General features: G+C 40.5%; 1 protein-coding gene across 1 annotated transcript; it reads left to right on the forward strand.

Annotated features, from left to right (window-relative positions):
- Positions 1–475: 475 nt before the first annotated feature.
- On the forward strand, positions 476–5624 carry nicol1 (NELL2 interacting cell ontogeny regulator 1). The gene is made up of 4 exons (XM_005750460.1): positions 476–611; positions 817–960; positions 1854–1942; positions 4759–5624. The coding sequence occupies exons 2-4, from the start codon at positions 849–851 to the stop codon at positions 4828–4830; spliced, it is 273 nt and encodes a 90-aa protein (XP_005750517.1). The 5' UTR covers positions 476–611; positions 817–848; the 3' UTR covers positions 4831–5624.
- The last annotated feature ends 8228 nt before the right edge of the window (positions 5625–13852 follow it).

A 13852-nucleotide genomic window follows, 5' to 3' on the forward strand; every position in this document is an offset into this window, starting at 1 on the left:
CAGACTATAAACATGTAAATGTCAAAAACATGAAGATTCAGTGTGCTGCAGTAACAGACTAACTGTTTCAGTTTAGTGCTTTTGTTCAACGTGGCTGTAAATCGCGCACCCTATTTTAAAAAGAAAATCATAAAAATGTAGTTGTATTTGATTTATATTAATGTAAAAATAGGTCAATGGAAATACACAATTTTAAATATTGGAATTATAGCTGAAACTGTGCATGTATGTATATACTGCACTCAATTTACGGAATAAAATGCAGTATTGATCTCTAAAATGTAGCTAATCAAATGAAGTATCTTTAATAATAATAACTATACTGGTTCTTACATTGAGTTTTTAAGTAAATATTGCTCTCTCGAGCTCTCTGTCTGTTATCCTGTTAATGATCATGCATGACCTACCCATCAATAAACTCTACGGGTAAGCTGCCCATCAAGGCTTTTATTTTTTTAAGTGCTGTCACCGGAAGTCTCGTTTTCGAGGCCCCTGGAGAAAATTTCAGCCAACCAACACGCATGCGCACTAATTTAATCTCCATACAACAGTACTCGGTGGGCATCTTGCGCTCATCTGGCGATCTGCAAACCATCATCGGCCGATTGACGGTAGGTTACCGTGCAGGTGGTCAGATAAGCGGTAATTACTCTGTGCGGGCTGAGCTTTTAAACACATACAAACATTTACTGGTTGGAAACTGGAGCATTATCTGAACAAAGCCCATCATTTCCCCCCCTCATTTGATTGGCTGACGGCCGTGTAGGACATTTTCTGCCCTTTAATTTATACATTTTGCCTAATTGTACTCTCCAGATCAGAGGTGAGTAAGGGATCGCACCGTCGCCATGGCATCCAGCGGGTATGTGCAGGCAGTGGTGCTGCTGCTGGCGCTGCAGCTCGTCTGTGTCGGGGCAGCTGATGCGGATCATGAGACGGGGACTGTCATCCCTGCCGAAAGTAGGTGGATTTAAAAATTAGATTAATTTTTTTCCTCCGCCTGTTGAGTACAAGTTTTGAGATGTTTTAGACGAGTATGTGTCCGCCACGGTGATCTTTCCACAGTCTAATGACTGCAGGTCTCACAGGGGTGCTGTTGAGGGAATTGTAGGTCATCTTAATTAATGTATGCTTGGATCATGAAACTGGGCCTCCACTGCTGCTTAAAGGCACACATACCGAGCAGGTTAGAAGGAAAATACACATAAGTGTGACTTCATGGATGCTCAGGTAGAAAAGCTTGATTATGTTGTTTGTAAATTAAAAAATCTAGATGAGAAAAAAAATCTAGATGAACACTTCCACAAAGCTAAATTCTCTATATTTGTTTAAAATATTTGTTTCTTCAAATAAATGATCAATTCAAAGATGACAAAGCACAGCAGTCAGTCGCTTTCTGCTACAGACTAATCTCATTAATAAGATTTATGGTTCCTTTTTGTAAATGATGACTCTGGGTCAGATCACTGATTCTCTACTTCTACTCAATACACTTTATAGTTTACGTCTGCAGCCACAAGAACACACCAAATCAGCATTAAATTGGAGTCTAATTTGATGCTTTCCAGTCATGCACACATACAAAAAAAATCCAGGCTCAAAATGTGAAAAACCATGAGTGTGTGTTCTGTTGTGTTAATGAAAAAGTGAAAAAAGCAAGATTCACAGTCATTTAGAGGTCATTGAATTGCATTCACATTATCATTATCAGTGATACATTCACCTCATAAATCACGGCATGCTACTCCCACCTACATCATTTGCATTTAGAAGTATCGGTGATACTGGCTCTGTACTAACTTGGTATCTCACGCCGCTGCCTTTGTTTCTGAACTCATTTCTGCTGTTTCCAGGTCGCCCGTGTGTGGACTGTCATGCCTTTGAGTTTATGCAGAGGGCGCTGCAAGATCTAAAGAAGACCGCTTTCAACCTAGATGCCAGGGTAAGTCCTCTCTAATTTCCTTTTCATTCTAGAGACTACTGCAGAGATTCATGCACCAGCTGATGTATTTCATAAAATAAATGATCTTCATGAGCCTTTGTGGGAGGGGTGGCAACTGCTTCTATCAGTTCCCATATTGTTATATAGTAAATGTGACATTATGTGATACGTTTTAGTATATGTTAATGTCTACATCTGCATTTTAGCGCAGGGTTAGTCCTTTTTCATTTATTTCCTGGTTTTTAGATATGAAAATTGTGGAGCGCAGCTTTTAGAGATTGCTGTGCTTCATTTTCCAAATGACCTCAGACACCCACACACTCCCATCACTGTGCCAAAGAGCAGTCATAATACCTGTGCCTATAAATTCCTGTGCTGCAAAGAATAGGGATTTTTTTTTTGTCGCTATAGTTTGGATTGTTGTGAAATATTTTTGGAATTTGTACATTTTACACTTTAACTCCAAGCACACCGAGCTTACGTGTGAACTGTAGTACTGATTTCAATTCAGGGCACACATACCTGCTTTTGGATCAGCTGATATGACTTTTATTCTCTGTTTATATAATTTAATTGTGTGGACCCAAGAAATGAAGGTTAATGCGACTGAAAACAATCGCTGCACCCCTCGATTACTCTGACAGACAAGGAGATAAGTTAGATCCAGCCACTGTGACCCAAACAGCATGGCCAGTTGCCAGGAGGGGGGGGGGTTAAATGGATTGGTCCAAATGGAAATGAAGGGAAAGGTCTAGGAGGAGAATCTAAAGCTGAGTGGAAGGAGGAGGAAGGTAGAGGCTGGAGACAGAGAGGAGGTGTAAGATGTGCAGAACTGTGCTCAACCTAGTGAACAGTCTACAATCAGGCAGCGTGCTGGAGATGGTACGATTTATTTATGGCAGGAAGTGCTGAGCGGCAGCTGGTGACCCGACATCCCACGCACCTCACTCCACTCCTGTAGTCAAACACAGGCGCACAGAGAGGCTGGAGGAAACGGAGCAAGAGAAAGTGGCATGACACTTTACACTGTGCACAAGTTGCTGTAGGAGAACATATCCTAATATGACTAATATTAATATGACTGTGGATTAAGCAGCATCCATTATGGTATTTTCAGCTGTGTTCTTAGAACTAGAGTAGCTCTGTATCTGATTGGCTGCCCATCGCAAACAAAACGTTTAAACAGCAGGTGGGCGGGGCTGCTCTGTGCCTGAGAGGACCACATCAGGAGTAATCCCTTTTTGATTTTATACAGAGCCAAGACTAAAAATGTTGACGAAGATGAAAGTTTAGGGCAGCCTGAAACATGAACTGTTAGCTCACAGGGATCATCTGTCTACACGTTGACACATTATTCCTGACCACGAAACATCAAAAGTATAACGACGGGCAAGTTCAACAGTATTTCTTAGTTTTTTTCTACATGATAAAGAAATGCTGCTGTAGTAATGAAAGAAGTGTGTCAGCATGATTTAAGCTGTAAGATATAAATGTAAGATTAAAGAAAAATGTTCGGTTACTAATGTAACCCCAGTTCTCTGAAACCCGAGTGAGGTATCTCACAGAGTGAGGTTTGAAAGAAAACAGAAAGTTTCTGTTACTTCACTGAAAATAGCATGTTGTTTTTTATTGTAGACACATTGTAGAAAACAGAAATCTGTAGAGTTTATTGCAATTTGTTTTTTTAAAAAATATTTATATTACTTAATTGCTTTGGTGTAGTATCAGGAGAAGCTGCAAAACCTATTAAAATATAATTTAAAATTCCAAAATGTATGCTCTCCTCCTCGGATTGGAGTCCATGCCGGGCTGATTATGTTTGACACTCGTGGATTCTTCTGTGTACCATGATGAGATTGAACAACTTCATCAAAATGGTGTGAAACTAATCGTCTGATTCCAAGCATCACTAAATCAGAGAAAATAGTTATTGATCATGAACCAGTGCTCATCAGAATCCACTCAATAACTGTCAGCCGTCCTCATATAAATATTTAGCTGTTGGCAGATACACATCAATAATCTGTGTGCAAGCCTGCAGCAGTGATTCAGAGCTTGCTGATGCTAGAGAGCATCCTTATTAAATATGGAATTGCAATGGTTTGGCAACTTAACAGCAGGCTTGGATAAAACAGCCATGAAGGTCATGGGAATACGAGTACGGGCCTTACAGAGCCCGTGTGAGCATGCTGTTACAGAACAAGCAACAAAGCACACTGCACATCTTTCCTCTCAAGGCAAACCTCTGCCATCAGGAAGAAGACTCAGGAGGGCCAAAGTGCAAAACAAACTGCCTGAAGCTATTGTTCCTTCCAGCCTCCAATAAGCTACTGAACTGCAGAGTTACAGACTAGCAGAATAAAAAACGATGTGCAAGACATGGACAGTAAGCACTTTGTAAACCTTAGAAATTCTTTGTAATTCAGTTAAACCTCTTTATTCAGTTTTCTTTTATGTTGATGTTTATGTTTTATTTGCAGTCGTGATGTTGTGGCTTATATTTGTTTAAATCTGCGAGGTTTGAAAAAGCTGTCATGTAATAAAAATCCCGTGGCAGCATCTATGGTTAAAACTTAAACTGTAAAATTATAATTGTATCAAAATATCACAGGGAAATACAAACCCTAATCGAAGTAAACTGGGATACTGTGCAATTATTCACAATAGAACATAGAAACATATCAAATGCTTTAAATGAAACGTTTTAATATTTGATTTTTTTTAGAACATTTTGCAGCTGATGAAGACAACAGGTCAGAAACCTGATATTTAATGTAGTAAAATGTTGTGGTTTTTTTGTTTGTTTCCTGCTGCAGACAGAGACGCTGGTGCTGAGGACGGAGAGGAGGGCTCTGTGTGACTGTATGCCCACCAACTCGCTGCGCTGAGCTCCTGAGGACACGTCCCGCTCTAACAGCAGCTCGACACACTTCAAAAACAACTCTGTCCAGAACCTCTGCTCATGTACAGCAGCTCTCATCTTTGCATATTCACACAATAGGCACTTTATTTTGTTTTCTCTCATGTCACTGTTCAGTGAAGCTCTGATTTAAAGTCACGAGGCATGTTTTCGTTCTGCCTTATCTGGGATGACTTTTATACCGCTGACATGGTGTATCAGACGCCTGTGAACTTAGATTGTTTTCACTGACAGCCGCTCTCATGTGTCTCCTATAAAGCGTAAACATTTTTGGACTTTTTCGACTGTATAATGTGGATAGGATGTGGTACGTATCTGTAAACTTGTTGAATGTCTTGTACGAGGTTAAGGTTTACACACATTGAACTGTAGCATCACACAGAGTTCATTCAACGGCTCAACATTAGATTTCGGTTAGTTAAATTATTATTAGGAATCTGACAGTAATTGACTGATTCAAAGGAATTGTTTGGGAGGTTTACAAATGAAACATTTGTAAAGAAATGAAGTTTTACCTCTTTGCAAAAGGGGACTCGTAGGTCTTGATTTAGCACAGCACTGTAGCATGAATTTTCAGCACTTTTATTTAACCTGTTGTTAATATCGATTGTATGTATAGATTATGTACATGTAGACGGGTATGTGGAACGGAGGAGTCATCAGCAGGGGAGGGAGGGGTGAACAGACCTGCAGCAGGGAACATGGAAGTAGAAATAGTAACTGTCTTACTGTTGCTTGTTAATAAACAGCGTATTTATGTCACAATGAGCCCCATTCACTGTCTTATTGTTGCACCTTTAAATAAAAACAATGAATGACCTTTACTGCTTGTATTCTAATGAATTACAGTCCATTCAGTTATTTTCATTGCTTCTTGGTCATGCAGCTCACCAGTCAGGCATTAACAGTATGACTGCTGACAGCTAATAACATTCATCATCTCGTCATCATAGCACCCATTGGTGACATTTTTTCCTCAAAGTTGAGGTGTTAGGAGGGAACATGTGCAAGTGTAAGAATTTGACCAAACTGTGATGCAGCTCTTGTGGGGTGTTTGGACAATGCTCTGCTGGGAAACCTTGGGTCCTGTTTCTTTGACATATACCACCTTTTGTTGTCCCTTTTGCTTAACATTGGCCATCCAAAGAGAGAGATGGTGTGAAAATCAACCAACACAGTGGTTGTAGAGAATCACCTCTGTGTTCTCCATCAAATGGCCCAATGGGGAGCCAGAATGCTGTTTGGTTGGAATGGGAAAGCAAATGACAGCAGAGTTCAACACAGAGGAAGAATCCCCCAAAATCACCAAAGACACTAAAATGTGCCTTTAGGTCCCAAGCCATCAGCCCACATGTCCAGCAGTCATCAGCTACACAGATGTCATGATAAGCTAACCAAAGGAGGAGATATCCAGATGTGAAAATTCCTTTCCATGCATGGAGGCTTTTATCCAAATCCAGGACCCTGCAGCTCTGCGAGCAACAAAAAAGTGGAGTGCCAGTGCCATGATCCAGGATGAAACAACCAGCATGAATACATCGGGAAGCGTGTCCCTGAGATGAGCTGCTGCAAGAGTGCTTCAGGCAGCTGATAGCAGACAGGGATGGTGGTAAGGATGAAGAAGTATTGTGCAAGATCAAGCCTTGCCATGTAATGTACGAGTGACAGACTGAAGAAACCCTACCAGTGGCTAGTCCATGACAGTACATAAACAAGCCCCAAGAGGGCTCCAGATCCACAGAGGCCAGCACACAGCTATCACAGCCGATCCAAGTTACAGACTGTGCAAAGACACCATAGAGACAGTCGGGCATATAATAGCAGCAGTGTTCATTGGATGACATAACCAAGTCGCTAGGATAGAGTACAGGAACATCTGTGCCCCATATGTACCTGGCTGAGATCAACACGGCTAAGGTCCTCAGGTACTTCAGCCTCCAGACAGACAAGTAGCTGTTGGCCAACCAACCAGACATAATGGTGGTTGACAAGGAGCAGAAGCAGTTGTGATAGTTGTGGCAATCCCAGCGGACAGCAAGATCAGGAAAAAGGAGCATGAGAAAACAGAGACGTACCAGAGGCAGATATCTTGAAGCATTCTCAATCATCCAGGTAAAGAAGCCCCAGAAAGGTTATTTTGTTCATCTGGACAAAGTTGAAATGTTGTGTCACTTCAGTCTTTGGGCCCTCATCTCAGTATTTTATTTGGCTGAGTGACGAAAAATTTCTATTACTGAAAACGCTTCATCCAGATGAACAGAATCAGCTTTCTGAGAACTGGAGCAGATGTGGAAGTTAAAGTCCAAAGTGGTTCCAGTGGTCAAAGGAGCATTAAAGGAGCTGTAACTCCAGCAGACCCAGCACAACATCAGAGGTCTCCGTCAAGAGGAGTGCAGTTTTAGGAACATCTATGATACTGTGCAGAACCCAGGCCTCTGCTAGAGGACTTGAGCTTGGGGACACATATCCCTGTAAAACGTATTAGATGTTGTCTAGACTTTGTCAAACGATCTTTTCCTCAGTAGAAGATCGATAAAAGATTAAATATGGAATGACCTGATATGCGGCTCTCAAAGATGCCAAAGGTCGTGCTTTTTTAGCTGACTTCATCTCCTCCTACATTACTAACATTTTTTTCTATTTAATTGCAACAGGGATTACTGTTGTAGGTGCCACATCTCTACCAGCAGGAGGAGCCCTAAGTAAAGAAGGACTGCCAGCTGTGTCGCAGTGATGCAGCACTCTGTAGTCCCCTCATCTATAAATGAGATGGGCTGAAATCTGTAAAAAGATACAGAAAGAGGAAAACCGAGGAGCTACGTTGGCTCACGGAGTGCCCGCAGTCACCTGGCAGGAGTCGCAGGCCTGAGGCATCACGGCGCACCGCAGGGCACAATGGAGGCAAATCCCCTCATACTGCACCACAGCACACACAATCACAGGCAACTGAAACGTCCTGCTGAGGCAGCTTCACCCCGTCAGGCTTTTACTGGTTTGAGTGATTGAGCTTCAGGCATGCAGGGATGCTGAGTTTACGCTGAATCACTCTCACTTCTTGTTGTCAAGCAGCCTCCACTTTCTTCCTCTCTCGCTCTTACTCACTCGCTGGCTTGTTCTCTCCACAGAGCTCTCTTTTATCTGCTCCGGGAAAAGCTGCCTGAATCATTGAACCAGCTGTTTGAAATTCTTTGACGGGGGGCAAGCAAGCAAAATCCTCTGGATTTTCTCTGGCTTTTATCCCTCTTTTATACTTGGGCATTGCTTTGACTTTGCCACAAAAGTTTCCTCACCTTGCGTGACCGTGGGACTTATTTAGCATACCAGAATTTAGCATACCAGAATTTAGCATACCAGAATTTAGCATACCAGAATTTAGCATACCAGTAGGCAGGATGAATGTGAGGCATGGAGGTTTATAATTCAGTCATGTACTATGTGTTTTATAAAGTTCAGTGACCACACTGAGGATAGATAGGCAGGCAGGTAATGTATGTGACAAAGAAAGAAGCAAAGTGCAGCTCTGCTTAATGATGCTACAGGTGAAAGACAGACAATGAAGCTCTCCCAGATGATTACTTAGATCATTATTTTTGAAGCCAAATCTGAGAAAGGTGTACTAATTTGTCATATTTATTCAGACTAGAGCCCAAAAAGATGGCAAATTAAAAACCTAAACACATCAAGCTCAAAATTCTTGTTTAAATGATTTGACATCTTAGAGTGAAAAGTTTCTACAGAGGGGATATTGTGTTATTTTATGACTCTATAAACCTGGAAATACTAACAATGAGGGAAAGGCTCAATTTTAGAGAAGAGTAGAAGAATAGAATAGCCCTTTATTGTCACTGTACATGTACCACGAAATGGGGAATGTAGTAAATCTCTGATTGTAGCTCCTCCGTTTTGTTTGCGAGGGATCGGCGTTGGTGATGAGATTTTCACTATATTATTAAACATAAAATGTTTTCAAAAGTCAATATAAACAAAAAAGACTTTAAAAACGTTTAGAAAGTAGTGAAAAGCTAGTACAACTAACTTTTCATTGCACTAATTTGCACCGATATCTGTATCAAGCCTCACTGTGGTGTCATAGCTTTGTTAGTTATTGGTCTTGTTTTTTTTAATTTATACATTATAATGACTATATTTTCAGGTTAGGTTTGCTGTTTGCCAAATTTAAGTTACCGGTACTTATGTTGGTTTGCTAGTTATAGCTTACAATAACATTAGCTAACTTCTTGGCTAATGCTAACTGAATAAATGAACATCATTGGACAGTTGGGTCACTGATTCTGGACCAACGTTATTCTGATAATGTATGAACAACACCAACACTGAGATGTTAGATTGTGCAAATGCCACAGTACACATCTTCCAAAACATTTTCTTTGCGAAATCCTCCAAATCCTGCTTCCGTTTGTCAGCTTTGTTGGCGAAAGCCACTTTGTCCACCAGTTAGAAGATATCATGTGACACACAAACAAGTCCAGTTCTTCTTGCAACGTTTCCCAGTTTCAATCAAACAATCAATCAAAACTAAACAATCAAATTTGTTAAAAACAATGAATTACATAATTTACATTTTGGAAAATAATTCATTCACTGACTAATATCCTTTTTCACTAAACCTGAACATATTAACTTGATTAAAAAAAAGAAAAAAAGAAGAACATGTCACTGAAAACAAACCATGTCAGATGAACTTGTTGGCATCTGAAGTCTGTAAATTACATTAAAGCTAAATAGAACAAAATCTAAAAATTAATCTACGCATAAAATCTTTGCCCAGTAATTTCTTGCCTTACAATATTTACATTTATTCTTATTTGAATACTTTATTTAAATAAAGTCACCCAACAGTTGTTTGCTCACTGCGTGGTTCAGGCGATAGTTACTCGAAAGCTCTAAATGCAGAATGAAGAACATTTTACCTGCATGTTTATGCTGTTATGGGAATGTAAAAAACTGATTCTGCTGATCAAATTCACGTCATTTATAAATGAAAATTAAATGAAAATTTAGTTAAGCAACAGAAAATACATTGCTCGCAAAATCTCTGCAGGCTTTTGAGATATATTATAATAAGATTCATATACACACACAGACACAAAGAATAAAAAACAAAGAGAACATTAATCTTGAAACTGAGACCAATATTTTTATTTCGTTTCAAAACATTTTTACTTTCCCTTATGTTTGAGACAGTGCCTCAGTTAATGCACTTAATTTGCCTTATATGGATCATGACCACGATGAAGCCACGAGCCTGGAGAGCTGCAGAGAAAGAGCAGATAAACATACATGTTAACATGTAAGCCACAAAAACATGACAGAGTATCACATTCTTCACTTGGTGAACTGCAGATTACGTTCTCTTGAGATTAAATGTTATTTTGCTTTATGATCTTTTCCCTTTATGATGGAAACAAAATGTTTGAAGAGTGTGAGAAGTATACTGAGACATACAGGCAGTGTGCAGCGAGGGATTCATTTCTCTCAGCTCATTCAGCATCAGGTCTGATTTCACCGTCAGAACCTGCTGCTTTCAGCACATCTTCAAGACTGAGGTTTTCCAAAGCGATCTCCATCAGTTTCTCATCTTCTTCACTGACATTCAAGAGTTCCCCGTTGGCCAGGGCCGCCTCATCTCCAAGGAGTGCACCAACAGACATCTCAACCCTGAGTCCGGCAGCCAGAAGTGTCTCATTTCCAGACTCTGAGCCCACGAGCTCTTCATATCCGTAGGTTGCGCCGAGGGGCTCATCCCCAAGAGCTGCTGCCAGAAGTATGTCATCATCTCCAAAATCTTCACCCAGGGCACCACCAGACATCTCAAGCCCAAGTCCTGCAACTAGAAGTGTGTCACTTCCCAACTCAGTGTCTAGGAGTTCTGCATATCCAAAGGTTGTGGCCAGAGACTCCACATCTCCAAAGCCTTCACCCAGGGCCGCCTCATCTCCAAAGAGTCCACCAACAGACACATCAACCCCGAGTCCTGCAGCCAGGAATGTTTCATTCTCCAACTCTGTCCCCAGGAGCTCACCGTAGTCAAAGGATATGCCCAGAACTTTGCCGTAACTCTGCACATTCTGTAAGAGTTTCTCATATTGTGTAGGATCTATGTCGAAGTCTTCAGGGTTGTACTCTGCTGAATCAGAAGGTGTGGGAGTGATGACATCTGTTAGTAAATGACAGGCACTCAAACAGCTCTAAGTTTAGACCTGCACCTTAGTAAATTTCTGCTTTAAATAATCCCTTACCTTCATCATATACAGCTTTGTCCTCTATCGGTGCTGCACTGATCAGAGCAACAAGAGCAAAACCCATGAACAAGTCTTGGACCTTCATTTTCTAAAAACAAAACCCAGAAACTTAAACACTTTACAAAAATGCACCCAAACGCTCTTTAAATATTTAACACCTGATTTAGTGGGAGAAATGAAGGAACTACACTCACCTTTACTCTGTGTCAGTCGCTGAGTAGAAGCAGAAGTTAAGGTGTTAGATGTTTTCTGACTGTCTGACTTCAGTTATATACTCTTCTGAGGCGTGCATTTGTTTGTCCTGTTACTTTAGAGAAAAGCTCGTCCAATGAAAAGTTTCTACGCCTCTTTTGGTCACAAGGAGTGCTGCGAGGTATCTGCTGCACCTCGTGCTCACATGCAGTGCAGAGAAACACAGTAACATCATCAATAAACTTCAAACACTAATCAGATGGACAGTCAGAGGTGAAAGTGGGCTGAAGCCCTCTGCAGCAGAGCTTTAGATTCACGTGTTTTTGTTTTCTCCATTTAATTTAGTTTGAGTTTTTTTGCGGGTGTGATAACCTTTATGATAACTTTGATTCATCATGTAAAGGAGGCATATTTATTAAGGCAAGAGTACAGTACGCAGACATAAACATCTTACATTAATGCCTCCTCAGACTGGTTGTGTTGATAAATCTCACTAAACTTTAAAGAAAAAGTCCTGAATAATACTGTTTTTTGTTGCTGTTAATGTTGTGATGTGTTGCAGGTGTTCCAACTTTCAGCTTACCTTTGCTGAGCCCAGAGGGCAAGGCAAATACATGAGAGGAAAAATAAATATTTACATTTCTTTTTTTTGCTAAATATGTTTGAATGTTTTTTTACTGGGTCCTGATAGAACATATTTAATTTATATATTGTTTAGTTTTAGCCTGTAAGAACCTTTACTCTGGCACTCGTTACCTTCACCTTTGACTAATGACATCTATCCAGTTCACTGAGGTGAGTCTATCTATGATACGTGTACATTTTCAGACTCTGATAGGACGCAGAGGTGCGCAGAGAGAAGCAGATTCAAACCCAGAATCTTCATCATTCAAGCAGCAAAAAATAAAGAAAGGTCAAGATCACTTTGTCTCTATCAGAACAGACAGTGTGGGTTAAAGCAACAAGATCCCAACAAACTAAATGTGGGACAGAGTGAATGCTTATGTGGGACAAACATGTGTTACAAATTCTGTACTTCGTTTTTTTCCCCAGAGATTTATTTGTGTTTTCATCGTATTCCAAGTCTTGTGACTTTGTGACACGTCATTCATGATGACAGGTTTTCTTTAACATCCAGTGAATAAAAGATGGACTTCAGTCAAGTCTGTCCTGCATATAAGAGAGTCAAACAAAATGTGGGACATTTTCTAAATGTGTGTAATAGGGAGGAGGGCTAAAGATGCCCCATGCCTATGTGGGGCCAGGACCTTATCCCAGAAGACACTGGGAGATAGGTGCGGTACAACATGGACATGTAGCCCATCGATCAAAGAGAAGCAGGTTTAGGAGTCAGCTGAAAGCACATGGAAAACATGCAAACTGCACACAGAAAGGCCCACAGGTTTGACCCAAGAAGATCACTGTTATAAACGGATAAACTGACTGAAATCTCTCCAGACATCTGTGTGAAATGTTTCAGATTAAACACGATTAGTTTTGATGACTAAAGTCAGGACCTTGATCACATCTGTAGACTCTTGATAAGATGACAGACTGTTGAACGCTTTGAATGTTATTTATGCACAGAATGAAGAGTCAATCCACGCCTGATCTTTATGTGGCAGGAAATATCTTTTTTCTATGAGAAGTTTCCCGACTCTTCTTTTTCAACGGCTCTTCTGCTTTCACTGAGACCCGGGGGCGAGGCAAATAATCCGAAACAAATATTGTTAACAAATATTTACTCCTTGTTCTGCTAAGTATATTTGGATAATAGATGTCTTCTTACAACAGGGAAATGTCCCATCCAGTGAAATGTTTTCTCATGTTTTGCAAGTTACGTGACACAATCTGCTCCGAGCGCTTTAACACAGCGCGGAGGGTCAAGTGCAGATATGTAGCTTTGTAGAAGGTTGTAGAGAAACTGCTTTACACTTTCAGTCCACTGTTACTGTCTGTTTGAGCTACACAGAGCATCAGGACTACAGGAGCACTCAGCATCAACCTGATGATGACACGAAAATGATGGAAAAATTAAAGCAGCTCAGACTTCGACTTCCACGTTAATAAGATGCTGTGGAGTTCTATCTGTCACAGGGCAGGAAGACATTTATTTCTAAAAGCAAAAGATGCAGCATGAGATTCCATGTTCCCACTAAATATATAGAAATAAATAGGAACTAGGACCATCCATGTTGTTTTGTTCTATATCTGTATGATTGGTACAGGTCACTACAGATTCTCTCCATCTTTGTTACTATTCTGTAGAATTTAAATAAACTCCTGAATCTTTTCTTACCACAGAATCTGTAATACAGCTGTCATAGTCTGTACAGTTTTAATGTGCAAGTGTTAACAAAAAACCAAACAGATGCTCAGAACCTGAAGTGAAAACATGCCGAATTCCTTTTACACGGCTCGTCTACATTTAATGAGTTAGAGTAGGTACGCCCTCAGATCTGATGGAAATCCAGCTCAGAGATAAACCGTGTCAGTGTGAAGCATGCACTGCTCACTTTCTGCTGACACGCTCAC

Source organism: Pundamilia nyererei, unplaced genomic scaffold (genome assembly GCF_000239375.1).
Source record: "Pundamilia nyererei isolate P.nyererei 1_Seehausen unplaced genomic scaffold, PunNye1.0 scaffold00275, whole genome shotgun sequence".
NCBI lineage: Eukaryota > Metazoa > Chordata > Actinopteri > Cichliformes > Cichlidae > Pundamilia > Pundamilia nyererei.